This window comes from Monopterus albus, unplaced genomic scaffold (assembly GCF_001952655.1).
Source record: "Monopterus albus unplaced genomic scaffold, M_albus_1.0 scaffold573.1, whole genome shotgun sequence".
In the NCBI taxonomy this organism is placed as follows: Eukaryota; Metazoa; Chordata; class Actinopteri; order Synbranchiformes; family Synbranchidae; genus Monopterus; species Monopterus albus.
The window spans coordinates 97,283-122,697 of NW_018128453.1; the positions used below are offsets into that span (position 1 = coordinate 97,283).

The 25,415-nt window shown below is 39.6% G+C and overlaps 1 protein-coding gene across 1 annotated transcript in view; it reads left to right on the forward strand.

Moving 5' to 3' along the window:
- Positions 1-23,345, forward strand: part of LOC109953193 (absent in melanoma 1 protein-like) — a 46,524-nt gene extending 23,179 nt beyond the window's left edge. Inside the window, exons 3-23 of the mRNA XM_020588617.1 lie at positions 2,446-3,851; positions 5,243-6,336; positions 6,565-11,213; positions 12,371-12,409; positions 12,501-12,619; positions 12,975-13,152; positions 13,647-13,786; positions 14,318-14,444; positions 14,538-14,573; positions 15,818-15,966; positions 16,067-16,193; positions 16,387-16,523; positions 17,429-17,555; positions 17,975-18,004; positions 18,116-18,228; positions 19,572-19,704; positions 19,800-19,939; positions 20,513-20,636; positions 20,787-20,945; positions 21,541-21,703; positions 22,753-23,345. Coding sequence (XP_020444273.1) covers positions 2,446-3,851; positions 5,243-6,336; positions 6,565-11,213; positions 12,371-12,409; positions 12,501-12,619; positions 12,975-13,152; positions 13,647-13,786; positions 14,318-14,444; positions 14,538-14,573; positions 15,818-15,966; positions 16,067-16,193; positions 16,387-16,523; positions 17,429-17,555; positions 17,975-18,004; positions 18,116-18,228; positions 19,572-19,704; positions 19,800-19,939; positions 20,513-20,636; positions 20,787-20,945; positions 21,541-21,703; positions 22,753-22,841 — 9,279 coding nt within the window. The 3' untranslated portion in view covers positions 22,842-23,345. The remainder of the gene's footprint in view (positions 1-2,445; positions 3,852-5,242; positions 6,337-6,564; positions 11,214-12,370; positions 12,410-12,500; positions 12,620-12,974; positions 13,153-13,646; positions 13,787-14,317; positions 14,445-14,537; positions 14,574-15,817; positions 15,967-16,066; positions 16,194-16,386; positions 16,524-17,428; positions 17,556-17,974; positions 18,005-18,115; positions 18,229-19,571; positions 19,705-19,799; positions 19,940-20,512; positions 20,637-20,786; positions 20,946-21,540; positions 21,704-22,752) is intronic.
- The last annotated feature ends 2,070 nt before the right edge of the window (positions 23,346-25,415 follow it).

Here is a 25,415-nt window from a genome sequence, read left to right on the forward strand (position 1 = left end):
CAGTGCAATTGCTTTGACTAAATGAAAACAAACCTAATGCTAGGCTATTTAATGAGGTTTCTGTATGTTATAAACATGAGCTCAGTGAAAATATGTGATTATTTGACAACACGAACGTTTTCACATGGTACCCTGGAAATACTGAGGTTTAATTCTCAGAAAAGTTGAGATAAATACAAGTTTGATTGGACCTTTGACATATTTCACTGTATTGTTCCTATTTATAAGATGTGTTTTAGGAGTCTTAACCAATACAGTTTGAATTCTTCTTAAATACCTCGGCCTTACTAGTCACACGAGCTCAGTTGTGCAGTCTTGTTCCTTTGACTGTGGAGAATCTCAAGGTCAAACCATTTTTGTCTGTCATAAATATAGAGACCTTTATGAATGACATCATTTCATCTCATCTGGTTTACTGTAACGCTTTGTTTTTGTTCATGGTAAAAAAACCAACTTAAACTGTAATTAGTATAAAAAGCAGGTTTTTACATGTGCCATCAAACAAGACCATATCACACCCATTCTGGTGTTTTTGCCAGTGAATTTTAGAATTTGATTTTAAAATTGTACTTATCTTTAAAGCCAGGATAGTGCTGGACCTGAGCTAAATCTAAGACCTGCCACGTTTCATGAGGTCCACAAACATAGCACTTATGGCTGTTCCTATGACTAGAAACAAAGCAGATCAAGCATTTTTCTGTCAGAGCTTCTAAACCATGGAACATGGAACAGCCTCCCTGAAGAAATCAGGTTGTTTGAGTTTGTCTCATCTTTTAAAACACTTCTTAAAACACATTTACAAACTGGCTTCCTGTACTCTTTTAACACATATATTATTTGCCCGGCTTTTGAATATGGAAGGGTGGAGTTGTCTCCAGCAGCCCTATCCACACCCTAGTTACACTGGATGGTGAATTCCTTTTGCTTGTTTGCCATGTGAACTGTCTTTCATAAGATTTTTTTTCACACTGTTGCTGTGATGCAACTGGCCATGCCCTCAAGTCAGACACTTTGTTCACTGCTGGGACACTTAACTGTAGACACGCACATAATTGCGTGAGTGCTGCTGGTCTGCTCATAGGGGACTGACTTTTTTTATTTTATTTCAACCACTTAAGAAGTAAGACTCTGGCTTTTGTATCTAACTTTACAGCACTTTTGTGACTACATATTATAAGGATCATTGTGTTTTTTGAAAAACATAACTTGCAAATACGTTTTGCAGTCTAACTATAATTAAACACAGAACTCCAAAAACGTTCATCGTTTTACAGGAAGTCAAAATGGTATGTAACTGCTGTTTTTTTACACTGGTTCATTCTTCTCGTCTTAACATATGATTTTTACAGTGTGACTACTGTGACTTAGATTTTGCAAGGTGTGTATTATGATTCTTTTGTATCAGGCCTTTTAGGCTGTTCTTTGACACACTGATATGGTTTTTATAATACTTGTGTAGTCAAATATAGTCACTGCTGTTTCACACTGCACTTTACTTTAATGTTGGATAATAATAATGCAGTTCTTAATGATTATGAGTCTCTTTATGGACCTTGTTCTGCTTTATTCTTTTACTGTTTACATATGTACAGCTACTAAAGGTAAGTGACCCTTGAGCTGTCTCAAGGTTAGTTATTAGTCATCCCACTGCAGCCTTATTGTTTCACCAGTGTGTTGTTACCTACAGATTTAAGATAAGGATTAGAAAATAATCTTAAAAGAAGACCATGAGACCAAAAACAGATTATTTAGTCATTAATGTAATGCCTAAAGTCACATACACTTGCACTTAAAGCTACAGTATGTGACTTTTTAAAATATTTTTGTAGAAATATACTCTAAATATGCTCCACTGGCAGCAGTGCAAAGATATTAACTTATAAAGGGTTTTGAGTAGGATTGTCCTTTCTAACCAGTCAGAGATTTTCAGTTCTTTCTGATTGATCAGTAGGTTTTGTTTCATTCTCATTTATTTTAATTTCATAAAGACAGATATCTGAAGAGCTGGGCAGAGCGTGGTGGAGCGTAGCTGATCGTAGTGGAGCGGGGACAGAGAGTGCTGGGCAGAGCCCAGTGGATGGATTTGGAGTGTCATACTGCAGCCTTTATTTCTTTGGAATAATAGCTTTATCTAATACCTGTATGCCATTTTTATCCATATTTTTTCATATGTACTTAATAATTCCCTCTTAAATAAAATGCAGTTTCCTTTACAGTATGGGTTTTTCTCCTTGCTCCCTGGACATATTTCCTGTGATTCTAATAAGTGTCAAAACAGAAATTATTAATATTGTACGTACATACACTGTTGGTCATTCTGTCATCTTGTCCCTGTTCTAAAATTTTACCTTTATTTTGTTAATTCAGAGTTTTACAACTGAATAAGTTATGTTTAAGTAATTTATTGACTTCAACCTAAACTCAAGATTGTCTTTCTTCTGTCAGACCTCAGAGAAAAAGGGAGTGTTGGATCGACTCAGCAACTTCTTCCACTCCAAGAGAAAGAAGAGCAGTAGTAGGCAGCATTCAGACACCTCCACCAATGGAGGTTCCCCAGCATCACCTCAGTCTCAACCGGATGATGGGCAAAAGACTCCAACTCCGTTTCGAAAGGACAGTGAGCTAACAGGGCCACACTATGAGTCTCAAACAGGAGCAGAGCATAGTGACACTGTCAGCCAAAGCTCCATTCCCAGTGCCTCAAGCATGACTTCTTTTTCGGCAGATGAAGCAGAGTTCCCATTTGCAGACAGTAACAGCAGTGGCAGAAACAGTGTGAAGGAGATGAATGTGGTCGGCACAGAAAGGAATTCTTGTGATTTGACTTCTACCACTCTTGACCTTACTGAAATTGCTCAGGTGAGTGCTCGTCCGAGCTCAGAATTAAGCTTGACAGAGTCCGTAGTGGAGGAAGTAAACAAGAGGCTGCACGTTAATTTGGAGGAACGCATCCTGAAGAATACAGAAGGTTCCAGTGAGGACGGTAAAGTTAGCCCAACCACACTGATGGCATTTACGATTCCCATTTCCAAGGAAGCTGAGGTCTCAAAGTCATCTAAATTAACCACTATAAGTTTAGCATCAAAGAAAGGAACTACAAAGGTCGGAGATACAGGGCACAACACTGACCTAACAGAAATAACATTAAGCTCTCACTCATCCACCTCACCCCCTGATGTGACTGAACAGAAAGACAAAGACTCTCCAGAATTAAAGATGGAAAACTCAAGAGCTAAAAGGAAGACTCGGAAAAAAAGCTCTGGTGAAACTGCAGCCATGTTACGGAGCCCTTCACTTGAGAGAGATGATTCTCCTGTCCAACTCTACAAAGCCATATGGGTAGAAACATACCTAGGAGAGGAGGAAGACGAGAGGGAGGGGGTGAATGAAAGGGATACAATGAAAGAGAGGGAGGAGGACTTAAGAGCAGACTCGCCTCCTGTGCTGGCTATGCCTGTCACAGTCATTTCTGAGGACGACTCAGTCACTCGGGACGCTGCAGACAGCCCTTCTACTCCCTCAGAGACTTTACCGTCCAGTGGCAGCTTGCCAGAATCAGAAATCTCCTTGGCACCGACCACAGGAGAGCTCCAAACAACCTCATCACTGCCAGAGGAGCCTGACACTGGTACAGACTCAAAGCAAAGTTCTCTTCAAGAGAAACGCAGTTTGAGGGAAATTCGTGTTACACGCAAGACTGTGAATCTTCCTTCAAAGCAGAAGATTGATGCCCAGAAGGTGTACATAAACCAAGAGCCAAGTTTGGATGGGAATGGAGGGAAGGAACTGACAGGAGGAGAGACCAGCAAAGATTCAACTTCGAAGATTCTGGATACAGGAGAAGTAAAACTGTGAGTATCTGTCTATTTTACTTTTCTGCAGTTATGGTTTGATAGTCCCTTTGATGCTGGGAGAAACCATAAGCAGGGGGAGCTAAAGTGAGGTAAGCTGACATGCAACCTGAGCTTCAAGTTCCCATGCTCTATTGTACCAGAGAACAATACAGGCTAAACCTGACATGAAGCACTGAAATATTTATACACAGTACATCTAATTAGACAAAAACTGAAGAGGTTTTTTTTCTACAGAACCATATAGATTAGGTTTAAAAAGTAACTATCACCTACTGAACAATAAATGTGGTAATACATCAGGATTTTATTGTTACACTTGAAATGTAGCTCTCCTTTGCTGTGACCTATGGTGAATATTCACTACCTGAATAAGTTTGTCATTGCAGTACTTGACAGGCAACTGCCAACTAATGCCTGCACACTTTTGTTTGATTTTAGGATTGCATGGAAACACTTAAACATGTCTCTAGACAAAAAGGCATGGCATACTGTATATATAGACACTGTTCTTAAAAGAGAAATGAATGAATAGTGGTGCAACCATGGTAGTAGCTTGTAAAATTTATTGTGCACTCCTGGCTATAGATGGTCCTGCCTGAAAATGTCCTGAACACTAGGACTGATTTATGGTTTGCAGAACTACTGAAGGGGTATTCTTAAGCATAGCCAAAGTCATAAACCTTTAACTGTAGTTTCCATTCTGCCTTTGAGTACTGTGAAATAGAAGTCTCAAGTTTAAACTGTCTCTGAGGACACCAAAAACTTTTGAACCTTTGAGAAATATAGCCATTACCATGCTGAGAGTTAGATGAGACACCTGATACCACCCTCATATAGCCAGCATGGCTTTGTCCAAAGGTAGCAATATCCACCTAACACCACTGCTAAAGTTTCAGTAATTAATATGTTATGTGTGGTTTGTTTATTCCTTACACCAACTGTGTAACCGTAAAAATGACAGTTTGCAGTTCGGCCAATAAATACTCCAGCATATAATCCCCTCGCAAAACTATCACTTTGTGTTTTCACTCTTGTCCAACCTTTATGCTAAGTTAAGTTACAGCACATATTTATTGTATAGATATGAGTGGCATTAATCTCATTTAACTCTATGCTAGAAAGCAATCATTTATCCACCTCAATTTTGAACTGTTCCCTTAAATTAACTCACTTGCATATATGTATTTTTTCATTCAAATTGCAGAATAAAATGAAATGTATTCTTTTTTTGAATGGCCCCTGTCGGTGCATTTTAATATTTTTCAAAATAATTGTACTTGTATAAGTACAGTATTTGAATAAATGTACTTTAACACTGCACCAACGATTGCCTGTGTTTATAAAAGTAACTCTAAAATATTTTTGTGTATGCCTCCCTCTCCTGACAGACTGCCAAGCCTCCAAAACAACCACAATGAGGAACTCAAGGAACCCAGCCTTGAGTCATTCACAACAGATGAGACTACACTTTCTGAAACAAATACTCCTGAACCTCTAGTTAAAGACAAAACAGAATCAGAAGCCTCTGCACCCTCAGACATGTATAAAGCAAAGTTGCAAGAAGTGGGGTTCAGGGTTAGAGGCCAAGAAACAAATGAGGCTACGCACTCCAAGCAAGGGCTTAAAGCAGCAGCGGAAAGTGGGCATACCACAGCAAGTGGAGCAAAAACATCATCTTCTGCAGCTGGAAGCAAGACCAAAATTGTCACAACAAAAGCAAAGAGCTCCACAGAAGGCACAAAAGTAAGAACCTCCAGTGACACTCCACCACGGAAGGAACAAAGCAATGACAAAACAGTTTCTGTGTTACCAGTATTAAAGGAACAAAGGACCAATGGTTCCTCAAGTGCAATGAACTCAAAGTCTAAAATTCCCAAAAGGTCTACATCAGATGCTGATGTCAAACCAGGGACACCAGATAAAACATCAGTTATGGATGCCTATGAGACAACAGTCACTTCCAAACAGCAAAAACAGACGAAAACCAAAGAATCTTTGAAATCTCCAGTGACTACAAGAGCTGGCAGGAAACCAAGTTTTGAGGAAACTAAAGGAGGGAAACCTGTTTCAGGAGACATTTCTCCCACAAAAAACACAAACAGAACAATAACAAAGCCTGTTAAAGAAAAATCAGATGAGGCCATTGACTCTGTAAACTTGATAATTGGTGTGGAGGAAGAGCATAGGGAGTGTAGTGTTAAGACAGGACACCCACCTGGCAGGGAAAGCATAGATGTAAAGAAACAGCAGCAGAATCGTATGGAGAATACAGCCCCATTGCCATCAAAGACTCGGTTGCCCATTTCATCTCCAACAATAAAGAAGAATGATAATATGATACAAACAAGTGCCACCAACTATAAAAAAAATTCATCTGGCCAGATAGACTCAGACAGACCCAGCCCCGAGCAGCAGGAAGTCCCTACTGAAGAGAGCTCTGGAAGTGATACGCCACCCATGCTCCCTGACAGTCCCAAGAAAGGTAAGATGCTTTTGTTTTTATATGAATTAAGCAATCAAAACAAAAAGCTATTTGGACGTGCTTGTGGGTGGTTTATATTTATAGCTTTATATTTACTAGTATCAGTTTTTTTTCATAGAAGTCTCAACAAGAAAGCAAATTAGCTTATTTCCCAAATTGCTGAAATATATGCACCTTGAAATTGCTCTTTTGATCTATTAAAGCACTGTGTTTATGTGTTTCCTACAGGAAGCATGCTGTCAATGAGACCATCCAAACACCTCTCGAAAAGAAGCATTAGCTGTGAAGAGAGGGACGCAGTCACTGTAAGTGTCTCCCCACCTGCCCCCAAACAAGAGAAAACTGTCACATCAAGAATCTCCAAACAGAGCGAAAACATCAAACAACAACAAAAGAGTCCAGTAAAGGATTTAGCTGATCCATTATCACCAGTGAGCAAGCTTCCTACACGGAGTCAAAGAAGCTTTAACAAATTAAAGTTTAAAAAACCTCAGCATCCCCCAACTGAGCATTCTCCTACATCTAAACAGGACTCAAGTCAGAACACTAACACTGAGACAGCTGTCAAAGCATCTGACAGAACTGTAGCAGATAGAGTGACGGGCAGCACCAGTGGTGATGGACTAAAACTCAAGTCTGTGTCTACAGAAGAAGAAGTACACATTATAAAAGCCATAGACAAACAGTCCAGTACCAGTGATATCAAACTAAAAGGAAAAGAAACAAACAAATTAGAAAACACAACCAGTCCTACAAGGGAAGAGATTTCAATAATCCAACCAATACAAAAAAATGACACAATGATTACAGCACATGCTCGCGTAGAAATGACACCAGTAGCAGAGCCAGTATCTAAGGTACTGCCTAGCAGTGAGGTTCCAGCAGTTCCAGTTCAGTCACCAGTCACTGATTTAATTAATGTGGAGACAAATGAACAGCATGGAGATAAACAACAAGTAAAAATGGAGTCTTCCTCTGAAAATATATCTCATATTCAAAGTGATGGTACCACACAGGAACAGCAAACACTATTATTACCAGAACATTATCCAGAAGAAGTAGGTACTTTAGAGACAACCCAACTAGTAAGTAAGATAAAACCAGGTTTAATCCAGGAGAAAGAGCCATATTCTGTAGTGTCGACTCAGGACACACTACCAGCTGATATGGATGTAACTGATATGGCAGCCAAACCTGTTGTTGACAGCACACAGTGTGACCTAAAGACCTGCTCTGAGGAGGAAGGTGTTAGACCCGATAATGTTTCCCTTAAAACAACAACCAAGACGACTTTTAAAAAAGCGGCTAAATTGGCCTCAGAAGACCAAGATGCTGAGCTAAAAGATTTACTTCCATCCCCCTCCCTTGCTGCTTCAGCTGATGCTAACCTGGTCAGTACAGACCAGCAAAAAACAGAGTTATTTAAGGATCAAACCACAAATATAATTCTCAGAAATGATGGATTACCCTCCACATTATGTATAGATTCAGTGAAAAATGTTGAGGTAGAGGAGAAAAGAGAAGAGGAGGTTGCCAGCAAACTACCAGAGGCTTTGGACATTCACACAGAGACTGTCACTGTTTTTGAATTGCCCAAGAATGTTGAAAATCTGCTGAACAAAGAAACTCTTTTACTGGCAGAAGAATTAGAAAGACAGGAGAAAGACTCAAGACCAAAAGAAAAGATGAATGATGCAGCAGAGCAAAGGTCTGAGTTAGAGAGCAGTTACAAAGAGAAGCCCAAAGGCACAACTATCAATGATAAAGCAGAGAAAGAAATTAGAAAACCAGATAAACTATCTGATCTGTCATCAGAGGAGAAATATTTAAAGCATTTGTTAGAGAAGGGACCACAAAATATAGTTTCAGGTGCCCTGGAAGAGAAGAGGACTGAGGCAGAACAAGCAAGAAGTATACATCATGAAACTACACAGCGAACAGAGCAACAGATGAAGGCATCAACAGTGAAAAATGAACAGGAGCCCAAACTACTAAGCAAAGATAACGAGGTAAAGGACGACAACACAAATGAGGAGGACAAACTTGATGATGGTGTAAAGGAAAGCTATACTCCAGAAATAAAAGCTATAAGCCAAACAATGCAGGGTGATAAAGGTAATAAAAAAGGGAAGATTTTACCAAATCAGATTTCTAAAATTAGCAACCACAATGACAAGCAAGCCTTAATTGCTAAAGAGCAAGATGAAGATATTCAAAAAACAAAGGAAAATGCTAGTAGAGCAGCAGAATCCAAGTGTCCAAGTGCTAACCTAGAACAGCAATCTGAGACACACAAAACTCCAGAGAAGACAACAGAAAGCCATATTTTACAAGTGGACACAACTCAGGAACTAATGCCAGTAAGCAGTGAAGCTCGGAGCACTGAAGAAAAGACTGAAACAAAAAACTCATCACTAAACAGTTTGGCGAATGATACTACAGTGAGGCTGAACACTGACCAGAGGTCTGTAATTGATGGAGACCAAGATGAGGACATAACAAAGCCAGACAAAAAGAAATTAACAGAATTCAAATGTCAAAATTATAAGTTAGAACAGGAACCAGATGGAGAAAGAGCTACAGTTCAAGAGAAGACACAGCAGAGCTTAAAAACCGATACAACTCAAGAATTTAATCCATTAAGCACTAGTACAGATGGTACAGAAGAAAAGGTTGAGATAAAGCATTCATCCTCAAAGACCTTGGTGAATGAGGCTGGAGACAAAACTGCTAACTTAGAAGTCAGCAACCAAAAAGGGCCTGTAGTTGTTAGCAACCAAAATAAGGACATGGAAAAAAGAGAGCAAAACAAAACAACAGAACCTAAACATCCAAGCTCTAACCTGGAACAAGAGCCAGAAACAATAACAACAAAAACTCTGGAAAAGACAAGGGAGAGCCTAAATGAGAAAATGGATATAACTGAAGAACTTGTAAGCACCAGTGCTAAAAATACCAAAAGAAAGACTGAAACAAAAGATTTGTCAGTAACTCTTACAGACCAAGATGGGACTATTACAAAACTAGAGAAAAACAAGTTGACAGAATCCAAATGTCCAGATACTAACCATAGACAGGAACCAGAGACTGTAAGAACAGAGAAGACCTCAGAAAGCCACATTCAAAACGTGAAGGTTTTAAGTGCCAAATCGCAGAGTGTTGATGGAGCTAACGAGAAGACTGAAGCAAAGGATTTACAAAAACAGTCTTCGTTAAATGAGACTGTAATTCAGAATGCTAGTTCTGACAAAAGCACACAAAAGGACCAGAAGCCCCCAACTGTCAAACATGAATATGTAGAGAAGATTAAGAAAGCAGAGCAAAACACGGATCAGTACGTATATTCCGAAGCTCCAAATGCTAACAAAGAACAGGAACCAAAGACTGTAACAAAAGATTCTACAGACATGACAGAAGCCAGATTACTTGTTTCCACAACTGAAAAAGTAGTTAGTAAGAGTAGCAACACAGAGAAACAGAACTACCTTATTAAAGAATGTGTTCAACAAGAGAATAATGTAACAAAACAAGATGATCAGCAAATAAACATATCAAAGACAGATGTCAAACAAGAGTCAGAATCCATTTTTGTAAATGATGCATCTAGCAAAAAGGTTGGTGGAGAACAAACGGGCAAACCCAGTGTTGTTTTAGATAAAATAGCCATTAATACTGATGCTCAGAAGAATGATAAAGACATCAAAGAAAACAAAAAAACAGATAGTGGTTTGAAACCAGAACTGCAAACAGTCAGTAGCAGTTCCTCTCTTCCTGCTGTGGCAAAACCATCCACTCCATCTCAGAGTCTTGAGCTAAAGAAGCAGTCTCCGTCTAGTTGGTTGGATGTGGAACATCATCAAAAACAGAAGAAACAACACAAAAAAAGACTGGATGCATCAGCCAGTGAGGATGAATCTCTTGAACCTGATGACATTGATGATTTCATCAGGAGCATTAAGGAGGGTGGAATTCCTTTCTCACTACCTCCAAAAAGGCACATTCGTAAAAAGTCCCCATCTCCATCTCCCCATTTTGCCCTGCCTGCCATCAAGGAGGACCATTTTGAGAGAGCACTTGATCCTGATGAATTCCAGTTTGGCTTAAGAAAAAATAGTAAAAGCTTTAGGGATCCATCTCCAGCTATGGTGCTAAAACAAAAAGCAGCCAATAGGGAGGGACGGACCCTGAATAAACGTGCACAGGGCACTGCCCTGCTCACACCTAGAGACCAATTAAATTCGCTTGGTGAGGAAGAAGGAAACGAGGGGACCAAAGGTGAAGGAAAAGAAGATGGACAAAACAATGGAGGGGAGTCAAGGAAGCTGACATCAAGGCTTGAAAGGATGTCCATCCTCTCAAGCATACTGAATTCCCCTCGGCCCTCCAGGAAGGCTAAACAGGAAACTTCCTCTGCCTCAAATAGTTCACTTTCATCAAACCAACAAGAGGACCTACCCTCCCTTCGAAAGTGGGGAGTGGTTGATTTGCCTCTGCCCAGCGTCAGCACAGATAAAGAGGGTGTGAAAAGTATAGGCGTAGATCAAGGACCACCTGTGGGTGGTGGTGGTACAGGAACAGCTAGTGAGTCATCTCTTAGGCCCTCCCCTCCTCCTCTACCCCTGTTCTCTAAGATACAGCTGCCTGATCATTTGGAGAAAAACATTAAGAAGGATAAAATGGAATATGATACCTCCCAGGGCTCTACACAGACGACGCATACTAAACTGAACCATGAGGGGAGTGCTGTTATGGACCAGGCCTCAATAGCAGGAGTACCTAATGAGGATGTGGGGCTGAAGGACCCCCCTGCACCTCCTCCAACCACCAACTACAGCCAGCAGAATCTTCAGAATGGATGTTCTACAACGAAGACAAAGGTATTTGAGCATTTTAAATGAAGAGCTCTTGTAATTTTGCTTTCAATTAGGTATTTTAGTAATTACTAATAGCCTTTATGAAATGATAGTCCAAAACCTTAATGGGTTTTGACCTGCCGGGCTTTTATACAAAGTACCAGTATTTCCTAGTTTACTTCCGTGGTAATGTGTGTCCTAGTTTCATATCCTCTTGATTTGTTTTGTGACACTGTTGCAACAAAGCCGTGACTCATTTGCAAGTGAGGACAGGATAAAGGAACGTTCTCGGTCTGGAATTTTGCACAAGAAATCTTTGCAAAGATTAACTCTTTTAAAGCTCAGCTGTCATGTTATAAGATATTTGTATCACCATGCAAACAAAGCAGAACTATGCAAAACCACGTATGTGTTTGAATTAAAACAGTGTGTTTGTTTTTGTCCCTTCAGAGTTTGTGCATGACAAGACAATTGTTTTGGTTTAATTGCATCAAAATATATGTTCTGCCTGGGTGATATCCATCCTGGGTACTTAAGCAGTTGCTAGGTGGTAAAAGGAAATGAAGATTTTATTTGAAAAATCCAAATTCATAAATAACAGAAACTGTGAGCTATCTGCAAGTGCTAAATTAATGGAACAGTTAAAATTGTTAGCTTAAACTAAATGATTGTAATAGTTACTGTAGCAAATGGATAAATAGTTGAAATACTGTAGATAATGCCAAATGTATTGTATGAATGATATTCATGGCTAGTTATTGGATGCTATAGCTGTTAGTAGTACAAAACTGACCTAGCCACTGAGAGTTGAATTGTGTGTGGGGGGGTGGAATCTAATAATAATACACAAATTTATATTAGTGTTATGAGAAAAAACCTGCCTTAGCCACTGAGAGTTGAATTGTGTGTGGGGGGGTGGAATCTAATAATAATACACAAATTTATATTATTTATAGTGTTAAACATGTCCAGTTTAAATGAAATCCAAATAGCCACATTTGGAGCATGGCAGGTGGTGTTAATGAAAGAGCACTGTACATGAGCTCATCTGATGGGACTGCGGCAATGCACCTGACCAAGTGTATGATAAGAGGTTGTACTTCTTTCTAGAGATAATTTGACTGTTCTATGACTGAAGGCTTTTCTAAATCACAGGTTTAAATTGTTACATTTCCTCACAGATACCCACAGTAAGAGGGTCCCACAGAAGGCCTGGAAAGGTATAATTAAATGCTGTTTGCACACATTTTTGATAACATTTTGTGTGGCAAAAACACACTGTTGCAATTAAATTCCTATTTCTTGATGTAGATTGTCATACATGAGCATGCTGAGTTTGTAGGGGAAGCGTTTGAGCTCTGCTGTGATGTAGCAGATGCCACCATGATGAAGCTGTCCCCTGTCATCTCAGTCAGAGTCATCAGAGGATGGTAAGGGTCATGATGCTTGTTAAAGGCAGTGCAAGAACATTATTTTCTGTTATTTATTGTGGTAGTGTAACTGATAAACAACCTGTCTATGCAGAGGATATGAGGGAACATTGCAGGTTTCCCTGCCCCCCTGTACTTGTTATACAGTTTTTCCATGATGCTCTCTGATTGTTTTCTGAACATGCCTGTTGTGTTCTCCAGTCCAGTCTGTGTTTTCTTTAAGTTTCCATAACCATGAATGTTCTGGAGCCATCCATGGAAATCATGTCACTATTAAACTATCTCTTTAGTTATTCACACACTGACATTAGTGAGATACATTTCTGATTTTTGATTTAATTCCATCCATCTATAGCTGGCTTCTCTATGAAAAACCTGGTTTCCAGGGGCGTATAATCGCCTTTGAGGAAGGTCCTACAGACCATATAGTGAATATGTGGGCAGAGGAGGAAACTCCAGCAACATTGGACCACATGGGTCAGCCTGTTCCAACAGCACCTATGGTCATAGGTTCTATCCGGTTGGCTGTTAGAGTAAGTTACTGTGTTCATTTGTGAGTCTGCATTGGTGTTACTTTTGTCACTGTTTGTCCTGTCCTGCTGCATTTCACCCCTTATGATCCCTGGGGACTTTACGATTAGGGCTGGGTATTGAACGTCAGTACTTTTTTGCAGGTATTAGCCAAAAAGTGAATGGGACTCCAGTACTGAAAATGGTCTAGTTCCAAAATATGTCATCAAATGGGCCATACTCCACTGATAATATTTGGAAATTTTGCACTTTATTTTGTATTTAGGTTTTAACATTTAAAAACATTACAAAAGTTTGGATTAAGGATAAGGAGTAAGGATTAAAAAAGACACTGCAGCACTGAAAAAATTATAGCTCATGTTTCGTAACCCAAACGTTATTTTAATGGCGCTGAAAATATCAAATGCCCAGTTAACCACCTTTATTTGTAAAGATGAATATTCAACTTAAAACTTGAAATTCTATCACCGTTTTATTTTCATCTTGTATTGTGTAGGACTACAGCATACCCAGGATTGACCTGTTCACAGAGATAAATGGGCTGGGGAGGATGACATCCTACTGTGACGACACTGTACAGATTGGCTCCTATGGGATCCCACAAAACACTGGCTCCATTAAGGTCTATTCTGGAGTGTAAGTTGACCTGAGTACTTACACGAACTGCTATTATTGCATCACTCATTTGAAGTAACAGGAAATATATATACTGTAAATGGGAATGCTGTGTTATGGAAATATCCTAGATACCATATATATCTAATGTTGAATAAGTTTCCTTGTCTGGGTAAAAAAAAAAAGAAAAAAAAAAAAAAGAAGAAGTACATGGCATTTTTCATCTGACATTTTTTGTTGATAGCTAACCTGCCACTTTAACTGGTAGTCTCGGGATCACAAAGGTGCAAACTTGGTGAAGACTGTATGGGAAAGGTTCTGTGTACAGCTTCTGTTTTCTGTTTATGAAGGAATGCAAGCTGCAAACAAGAGCTTATGGTTGTCACAGCTTTTCAAAAGTGAAAGTACTGTGGTTCATTCATTACTCTCATGAACTGTAACCTTAATCTCTAGTTGTGAAAATGTGCTGAGAATGCTGCCCTGCTCACATTTGCTTTCCCTTCTTCTTTTTCTGAACCTCTCTCTCACATATCTGCCTCTGTGTGTTTTTAGTTGGCTGGTATACACTGATCCAGGCTTTGAGGGTTTTGTAGGAGTGCTGGAGGTGGGAGAGTATGCCTGTCCAGAGAGCTGGGGCTTTGCTGAGCCCTACATCGGGTCTCTCAGACCTCTCCGAATGGTACAGTACTGTACATGAAATACTGATGTACTCGATGCTTGTACTAATCTCAGTTTGTCAGTTGTCTGACATATGTGTGCCTCTTCATTTCAGGGAGCAATAAAGGTGGAACATCCTAATGAAGTCAAGGTTTGCTCTGCATTACATGACAACTCTATCACCATCTGCTGTTCATAGAAACTAAACATGCTGAAGTGTCAATACAAAGTCTTATATGTTACATTTGTTGTAACTAGCTCCTACTGAAACCTTCAGAGAAAGGAAAGGTTGTTAGGGCTATTGAGTGCGAACCATGACTCATAAAAAGTGAGCCTAAGTATGTGTATCTATTATGATTCATAGTGTTTATGGCTTGGCTCAAATTCAAATGGGATTGGGAAACACAGCAGCATGTTCATGCATGCACATTGCTAAGTAGAAAAGAGAAGTCTTTTGTAAAGATCTCAGGTGTTACTGGAGAAAAGTTGAGGTGTGATGAAAGCATGGCTTCCTCGAAACAATTTGGTAGAAGAAGGGAACAGATTTTTACTATGGTTTTTAGCTAAAAAAAAATGCTATAACTTCAGATGAGAGTATATTTAAATCTTAGAGTCAAATTGTCTGTAAAGATAAGCCATGGACTATGGGATTTCAAAGGAGAGGTGTTTGAAACACATTTTTTGCACTCGAGGAAGCAACAATACAGATTCATCCTGATCATCTCTACTCTGTCTTGCGCACACACACACACACACACACACTTTATCTTTCTCATAATTTAAACAATAGTCAGGAAGCCAACAACATAACTAACATTTTTAATGCCAGTAAAACAACAGATGTCCACCATTGTTGGGCATATAGAGGCACCCAGTACCACCTTGGTTATCAAGGAAGCCTTGTACAAGTTGTAACAGCCACTGTATCTGTGCTTGACCAGTCAGATGTGTTCAGCACTGTTAATTCCTCCCACCTGAACCAGAGCAGGGAATTTCTACATTTAGGGATTTTTTTGCTATTCGTGCTCCACTGATTGAAACAGGTAAAATTCCTAAGTCCCTCGGAAGTTATTGGTTTCCTGGGACAGTTCCGTCAGCGGAAACACTTTCCTACATACATCACAACAAGAACACTTATTTACAGTATGCTGACAGCTCCAGCCTACAGTCAGTACTGTGTAGCCTGTGTACCCTACACAGACAGACAGATCTAAGACACATTATGCTAAGATACATTGTATTTTTCACTGTCAGCTGTGGAATGAATGGCATTTTGCCTTTGGACAAGAATGGACCAAAACACATATAGGGCCCCAAACTCATCTAAACATGTATAAGGCCTTTGTCTGCAGCTGAGACTCCTCTTTAACTCCTTCCTCTCTTTCTATTACCCAGGCCTTGGTGTTTGAAAGCCCCAACTTTGATGGAGAGTGCATTGAGGTAGACAGTGAAGTGTACAACATGTTAGGACAGGAAGAGGAGGAAACAGATGGGAACAAGAAGACACTGTCTGCAGTGGGGTCTATAAAGATACTTGGTGGTCTGTGAGTATCTCATGAAGTTAACATGAATCAATGCATGCTGTTTTTCCAGTGGTTATGGCTCAGAAATGGTGAATTGTAAGCACTTTGTTTGTCCTTGAAGCTGGGTGGGCTATCAAGAGGCAGGCTTTGAGGGTGAGCAGTACATATTGGAGGAGGGGGAGTATCCTCACTGCACTGACTGGGGAGGATCTGAAGATGGGCTCCTGTCACTGCGGCCTGTATACGCAGTGAGTGTCACCTGATATATTAACCTGTGAGATCCTTGGTTGTTGTTGTTTCCATATTTGACAGTAAGCATGGACTGCCGTGGTGGTTTTGCACTTCTGCTTCCAGAGTTCTCGGTAATGAAATGAGGTACTTGAATGCAGAGAACTGGTTTTTCACTTTCTAATTATGTATTACTGTTGTTATCTTCCAAAGGACTTCTTGTCTCCACATGTTAAACTGTTCAGCGAGCGGAACTTTGACCTCAGTGTGGACTTGCTGGTTCCCATCCTCAACATGGAGAACGTCGGCCATGGTGTCAAAACCCAGTCAGTCAATGTCATGGGTGGAGTGTAAGTAAGACTATGTCTGTAAAAAAACAAAAAAAAAAAAACAAAAACAAACCCATGAGGTTAAAATTCATAAGGAGGGAGGGAACCTCTTGACTTGGTTGTGCACACTTATGGTTTTTGGGTGTGTACTTCTTACCTTGCACAAATAGCTAAGTGTTGTGTCAGCGTACATACAAACATACACACCTATGAACCTGCACATACACATACAGCGCTACAGGATACAATTATGGGTAATCTAGTGTGACTGAGTCAGGTGTGTACTTGATATGTTAGGTTTAAGAAAAAATGGAAGAAGCTTCCATCTCTTGAGGGCAAGGATTTATAGTGATGAAAATAATAATAATGAATCTTTTGTTACAATTAGACATTACAAGCTTATTTTATTTTCAGCAAAGGAGGTCTTCACCTGAGTATAGTACATGCTGTACAGCAGGTGAAATTATAGTGAAGTACCAGCTTGTTTAGAAACAAAGCTTTCACTGCAGTTAAAACACATTTTGAAGTCAGTGATTTGTCTCAAATAATACATTTAAAATATGCAACAATGTTTTTAGTTACCACATTTTTTTCAGTCAACCAGCTGTACGTTTGAGCTGAATGAATTTGTTAGCGAGTTTCTTTAAATGTATCCCACCTTTGTGTGGCATTCTACTGTTTGCTGTAGCTCTGCCTCACCTGCTGTATCATTTTACAACCTCTTAGAGGCATGCACTTCATCTTTTTCCTGACAGCATGCAGCCCAAGTCAGTGATTTAATCAGAAAACCAATGCGTATGGCATGTTTTCTTAAGGCATAGAGTGACAGTATTATCTGTATTTGCCTATGTTAAAGGAGTTCTGATGAATTACTCCATCACTGTGGTGTTGTATATCTTAGCAATTTGTTTTTGTGCTCCTGGCAGATGGGTGGCATTTGAAAACCCTGGATTCAGTGGACAGCTCTATGTGCTGGAGAAAGGCCTGTATGCAAGCCCAGAGGACTGGGGAGCCCAGAACGCTCAGATCTCATCCATACAGCCAGTCTTTCATGTAAGAAAGGATTGGTAGTAAAGCTGCAGAGTTTAGTTGGTTAACGACAGTCAAGCAAATCATTTGATGGTTTGAGGTTCTTAAATGTCAGACTGTTCTGCTGTTCTCTGTCTTACATTTTGGACTGTTGGTCAGACATTTAATCACCTTGGGCTCCTGTTAACATGATGTGTACATTTCTGTCATGGGTGTGTAAACGGAATAACAGACTGTTTTCTGATACTTTAAACATTACTGAGCATATAACAGAGAGAACAATAAGCAGATGAATCATTAGCTGCAGCCCTAATTTGTAGGATGAGTTAGAGGATTCATACGGGGCATTTTAAAGAGAAAGCTGCTGTCACCGTAATGTTATTGTGTGTTTCTCTTATTACAAATCCTATGTTTGTAATGCTTTTGTTCTCTTCATTCTATAGGACATACTGATGGGAACTACAAAATTCAAGGTATCGTCCCTCCTTGCAAGGCTGTAGATAAAACATATTGATCCATTTCCACTCATCCCTCCTGTTGTATGTGCTGCCTCTGTCACTAAAGGCTATTTGAATGTGTTGCAGGTGCAGCTGTATTCTGAGCCAGACTTCCAGGGCAGGCTGGTGGCTCTGGAGGGCAGCACAGCAGCTCTGGATGAAGACTTCATGCCCAGGTCTTGTAAAGTTCTGGCTGGCAGGTAGGCACAACTGGATTGGCACAGAAAACTGCCTGAGACTATCAGTGGAATGATCTGTACAAGAGATTTTTCTTGGTTGGCATAGGTGGCAATAATGACTTTTATAAGAACAAAGTGAATACTACATTTACGGAGGAATCAAAGTACACTGCTCAAAAAAATAAAGGGAACACAAAAATAAGACATTCAACTATGTTGTGTTCCCTTTATTTTTTTAAGCAGTATATATAGACCCCTTCACTTTTTTGCACACTTTATTGTGTGTACTGTAGATTTAGACATAATGAAAAAGTGAAAACATTTTTAGTTTACAAGGGCAATGACCTGTGCATTTAAGGTGACAATGGTCGACTATAAAAATGTACAGGCTCACAGCTCCAAGAAGTGAAGGCACCAAAACATGGTCGCTCCCTGGTGGCTGGTTGCAGTATAGGCCATACATCCTGCCGCCTTCATATTACTGAATGGTACATGAGGCAGACTAAAAACTCAAAGTACAAATCAGATCATTTTTCCCCCGAGATCACTTCTGTGGTTTTTCTTCTATGGTAGTAGAGAATTCCCTAGAAATTCTGCTGGCAGTACTGGATTAAGGCTCTGAATACTTCTGTAAATTACAGATTTCAGTTCTAAATTTTTAAATAAATTACTAACATTTCTAAAAACCTATTTTCACCCATTTTGTTATTAGGTTATTAAGTGTGGATTGATGAGCAAAATGGCAATGTCATTACTGTACTTTCCGGACTATAAGCCTCTACTTTTGTCGCTTCATGCACACACCCTCATCATGGACAACACACAACGAAATGCATATGATGCCGCTTCAAGTTACAGGCGATCGATCTGGCTGTCAAAATATCTCACGTTACAATGTGGACACCTGCCGCTATGTACAACATGTTTTTCGTCTTACATTTAGTGGGTACGGCTTATAGTCCGGTGCGGCATATAGTCCGGAAAGTACGGTAATTTAAATCTGCATAATGCACATACAATAAAGTGTGCAAACAGTGTGTGAATGGAGTTTGAATACTTTCTGAAGACACTGTTACTGGCACCAGGTTTTTTTTTAGTTAATTTACATGCATCTCTGAGTTGAGTAAATTTTATAGCCTGTGGTGCTGGTGAGCTTTTAGAACCACACTGTATACTTGAGGGTCCCAGGGGGAACTGTAACTACTGTTGTTGATTTAAAATAGTAGAAAACACTGATGCAAGTGCCATGAGGTTGAATAGCAAGAGTAGTCTTCAAACACGATTTCAAACATACACTGAGTTACTGCTAAAACCTAAGAACATTATTGACAGGAACGGTAATGTTTGTGTACTTACTTTGTCAGCTGGGTGGCATATGAGGGAGCCAAGTTCACAGAGAATATGTACGTACTGGAGGAGGGAGAATATCCAAGTACAGAGGCCATGGGCTTCCTGTCCTCAGACTCTACCATCCACTCGATACAAACCGTTGGACATGTGAGTAGCGTGTATGTGGGTATATGAAAAAGAATGTGTGCGCCCTTTTTATCTATATAACAGCAAGAATCCAACTCTCTGTTCTTGCTCTACAGGAGTTCTCACTGCCCTCCATCATCCTGTTCAGTAAGGTTGGCTGTAGAGGTCGCAGAGTGGCTTTGACCAGTGGAGCTGTGAACCTTCTGCAGGCAGGCCTGGACACACACATACGCTCTCTGGTGGTGGAGGGAGGAATGTATGTGGCCATTTTTAAAATTTCCACTGTTAAGTTTTTGGTGTCTGTTCAAGGCACAATCACTAATCAGAATGTAATAAATAGGGGTATTGGAAAGAAAATACTCATACTACCACTAGAATTGAAGTTATTAATGTTTACCAGTTATGTTAAAGTTATTATAAAACTGTTTTAGAATATATTTTACTAATTTGGATAATAATCAGGTTGTGTTGCATTTAAATTTGTGTAGTAAAACTTATGTAAGGCAGTTTAAAATATATATTAAAATGAGCAAAGTTTTAACCCAAGCTCCTTTAACAGAAACCCATTGCTGCTGATGTGCTGAAGAAATGCAAAAGGGTTCAGTGGAAAAACATTGAAATTATTTTGCTTTTCCTGCAACAAGTTGGACAGGGACTCATGAAAGTCCCTTAAATGGTATAAGCTTAGCTTTTAGACCTGGACATGTTCTAATTAAGAACAGTGAACGCGTCAAAGGAAATCAATAAACCTCATCTGAGAATCATCCACATTTTTACGTGCAATGTTATAAAGCCACATTCACACACAGGCTGACTGTCTCATCTCCAGGTGGGTTTTGTATGAAGGCAGTAACTACCGTGGACGACAGCTGCTTCTTCAGCCCAGCGAAGTGGGTGATTTGTGCGAGTTCTGCGGCTGGCAGCAAATAGGATCCCTGCGCCCTTTACTCCAGGTATATGAGCCATCATAATAGTGACTCTAACAAATACTTCACATACTCTCTGAAACCTTGACCTTTGTTGGAAGATTTAGTTCAGATCAGTTTGACATGTATTCATGACTCTAATCAAACCATGTGATTCTGTATGCTTTGCTCCACCAGAAACAGACGTACTTTCATCTGCGGAACAGGGAGACAGGATCTGTGATGACTCTGACAGGAGATTTGGATGACATCAAGCTGATGAGGGTTCAGGCCTTAGAGGAGACAGAAGGAGTAGAACAGGTCTGGCTCTATCGGGACGGACAACTTACCTGCAAGGTACTCAACCATATCAACACCATAAAAAGCTGCTAAAACACTGGACATAGGACTGAGCCAGCCCAGAGGGGCTGAACTAAGACCCTGGGCTCTGCAGTGGAATTTTGCCACTGACCCACTCTACACATCAGTACAAAAAGTGGGGTCCTTTAGGTACAAAACAGCTGCTGTTTTTTTATTATTATTTGAAAGATAACATCTCTTTGGTTATTTAGTTACCTGTGTACCTGAAAACAAAGGTGTCATCGGAAATATGCAAAACAGGAAATGTTTTGTATACTGCAACATATTCATGAGAGGAAGCAAGTATGCTTTTGCACTGAAGTTCAGTCAGTTCTCACAGTGTTTTACTGGATATTTTGATTTGGCTTTAGGTGGAACCATTATTATTATTATATAATGAAGTAACATGATCAGAATACTGTGGTAGCTAAGGCATGTCATTCTGTGGCAGCTGTGATTTGTATTCTGCACTCTAAAAATGACAAATGAAAGAAAGACTTCTTTTGAAGAACGTGATGACACTACAACAGCTGGTTGATCTGCACTTTAAGCAACAAGAAAAATTAACCAGTTATTACTACTGCTTCTCTAGCTGTTGGAGGACTGTTGCCTGGAGACCTCAGGTGGTGTGATGATGGCAGGCAGTCGACTCTGTGTTTCCCCCGAGCAAGGCAAAGACAACCAGCTGTGGGATATTACCCCAGATGGTGTGGTGCGCTGCCACCTTAAACCTGAGCTGGTCCTGGAGGTCAAAGGTCAGAAAGCTTTGTCTTCACATCAGCACATAATGTTAGGGGGTTATTTTTATGGGATACTTTTAAATGATTCATGTACTCTGTGTGGCACAGCTCCAGTATGTGTTTGAGTTCTGATCCATTAGCTCCATCTCCTGGTGCTTTATGGAGATGCAGTGTTGTTTGTGCTGACTATTTAATAACCGGGATTTATTATTTTGTTTGAAAAAGGTCATGCTTACTCACTTCCTCCAAAGCCAGAGATTTATTCAAAGACCTCTGTTGACCTGATGAAGATCCAGAATTGGATCGCCTTTGAATAAATCTCTGGCTCTGAAGGAGGTGTGCAAGTGTTACCTTTTTATTGAGGCTTTATTGAATAGGTTGGCACCTATAGGTGATGTGCATACAACTCTTTTGCCTTGGTTTTCATTTTCCATAATGATTTCTACCGTTATGAAAAACAGCCGTTACAACAAACAAAAATCACATTGTTTTATGACCTTAAAACAGAGCTGAAAGTGCCAGATTCCATCTTCGTTTTCTGTATTCACAGAACTTAATCTGTGAGATGTTATAAGCTGTAGAGATGCACCAATCGATCAGCAGAAATGGTCGGTTTTCAGCATGATTATCTTGACCGGTGGACCGGCCGATCACTCTGAGATTTCTGATCTGTGCCAATCAGATACAGAGGTACGACAGTTCACCTCGCGCACGTAGTGGCACATAGCGTGTGCAGCCCATAGCATCTCAAGCAAGTCTTGCGCTTGTGTCTGTAGTGCTTTTTAGGACAAGGGAAAACTACATCCAGAACCCTGACAAACATTAATACAGTGCTTTAATTTTATATGTTTTTTTTTTTCATTAGAGAAAAGTTCCAAAAATCTCTGTGTATACTGTCAACTACCGTTCTTAGAAGGAAAATCAGAACTGGCAGGTCAAACAAACAAACAAAACAAAAAAAATTCAGAATCGGCCACGAAAATTGCAATCGGTTCATCTCTGGTAAAGCGTTTAAACATGTTTTATCATGTATAAACATCTGTTTTATTGTCTTTGTTTCCCAGGTGGTCACCAGTATGACAAGAACCAGGTGATTGTCAACACATTTGATGAAAGAAAGCTAAACCAAAAGTGGGCCTTGGAGATTCTGTGATCTGATGAGCTACAAACCCACACCAAAGACATGTGCTCTGTAGGGGATTGAAAACAAACACTGCACTCTTTTAGTAATTATTGAAAACCATACTTTTAAAAACATGCATATAGTACTTGATGAAATGTTTCCTATTTTGAGAAAGTAAAATACTGCTAATTCATAGCCACTTGATTTCAGACACTGAATACCAAAGGCCCCATGACCTGTCTGTTCTGACAGCATGTAGTGACAACTCAGCCCTGTTCAATGCTGCATACCTGTCTTTGCTTTATAGTACTTTTCTAAATATGAATGAATACTATACATTGACAGCTGCAATATAAAGCTGGATGTGCCTACAGATGTTTTCTTTTGTAATTAGTGCTGAGCAAAGTTTTATCTTTTTAAGACTTTCATACTTTTAAACTGCACCGCATTCGGTTGTACATAAGCACCAAGTATATACTAAGTATGCTGATTGTAAATATGTGAAGAAAACTGGTACACATGAGGATAAAAATGTGATTTTCATTTCTGTATCTTTTTCAGTAAATAAAACTGTTGCCTTTAAGTTTGAATTACCTGTTTCTGGGGTTTGGTGTGGAAAGCTAACTTGTGGCACAGACCATTCACTACCACCCCCGGGTGCATTTAGGTAAAATGATTGCATGAAGAACAAAATAACACCTAACTGTGCTACAGGTTGCACAACAACACAAACTGTGTACAAACTTAATCAGAAATTTCACAAAGACCACATGCACAGGGGTTTTGTGTTGGAATCCATCATTTTGTTCATTATTTTGTCCAGCTCTTATATTTGAAGCCTTCATTTCTTAGATGACTAACAGTGTTGTACAGCGTATAGACACACACATACATACACTACCAGTCAGGTTTTTTGACTGGTAGTGTTCATACATACATACATTTATAGTATATAATGATAGTGTGTAAATGATCACTTTATTTTAATTAGCTAATGTTTTTATTCAAGTCGATATAAAAAACTAAAACACTTAAGCATATAAAAGTACAATAGCTGTAGTGCATATATACATAACAGTCAAACATACTGTAGTAACCCCACACGGCAGGGGCAATAGTACTAATAACCTTGTTCATGTACCTTTCTGCAACGGGAGACACAATGCACTCATTATTTTCATTCATTCATTTAATTTGTTTTATAATTGTGCAAAAAAGTCATCTCCCTCTTTGCTGACCTGGACAACAGTCTTTCCTCGGGCGTGACCTTTCTCCACCTTCTCGAAGGCCTGGGGAACCTGGGAGAAGCTGAATGTCTCCTCCACCACTGCCCGTATCTGACAGAGAGGAGACAGAAGAAGGCAGAGCAGAGGTAATGCAAGCCTCGTTTCTTATATTCTATGAATTACAATACAAGTGAGAAAAGCAGTAGTCTGTTGATGACATGTCCTGTAATGATGATGAAAATGATCTAAAGGCTTTTATGGCAGCATGTAAACTTTCTATCATGCCGAGTTCTCCAAAGTGAGCTGACAATAGGGCCTATAAAGAAGACTACACCCAATTCTAAATAGCTGTCTCCTACCAACACTGACATGCTGCCCCATATTTTTTTATCTCAAACCATGTAGAAGGACTATGATGAAGTGAGAGACCACACAGAAATAGTATCTGTGCAGAGGCTAAGACGACCCTGATCTGAACTACACAGTATTTCACAGCAATGTCCAACTACAAAATAAGACATTAAATGTTTAAAATGAGAACTGGATACACAAGTTCATCATCAGTCACTGCAATATATGTGTTACTGTACCTGTCCTGCATCCACCATCTCCCTAATTTCATCCAATGCAGGACCACTAGGGGCAAAGAATCCCCATCGGTAGTGAACTCCTTTAACAAGGTGCTGCAAGAAAACGGAAGAAGAGAAACTTGTGTGGCAGAAATGTCTTATGATATTAAGTTGACAGTGACAGCTTGTAAGGTAATATGCATCCCCCCCCAGGGTAAAACACTGTATTCTGATTATCTGATTGTACAGTATTTTCTTCTTCCTGTAGTCTAGGCCTCAGCAATTGTTAAGCACATTCCCCCAGGATGTCAGATTTAACACTATGCAAAGCAAATGTAGCCTAATGTTTTAAAAAGTGTGCTCACTATGTGTGACTGTGGCACTTGCTTGAGGTCCCAGATTCATGAGTGATGAGTTGATTTAAAAATAACAGTGTACAAAGGCGAGTCTTAATTATCTGGGGGGGTTACAGTAAAATGTGTCTTAACTTTAAAATAAAAAGATGGAAAAAGGAACCACTCAGAACCTCCAGGATACACAGAGATCCAGATTTTCTAACCTGTTTACATGTGTGTGTGTATATATATATAAAATAAAAATACTGAACACAGGCCTACAGTCAAAGAGTTGACATCCTGATATATAGTTTGCTATAAGGTTCAAGGATTTTATTGTCAATCCACCATATGTGCAGGACATACAGAAAATCGAAATACCGTTTCTCTCTCACCTAGGATTGGGTGCTATAACATTTAGGAACTAAAATAGAATAAAGTAGAATAAAAATAGAATAGAATAAGAACTGGATT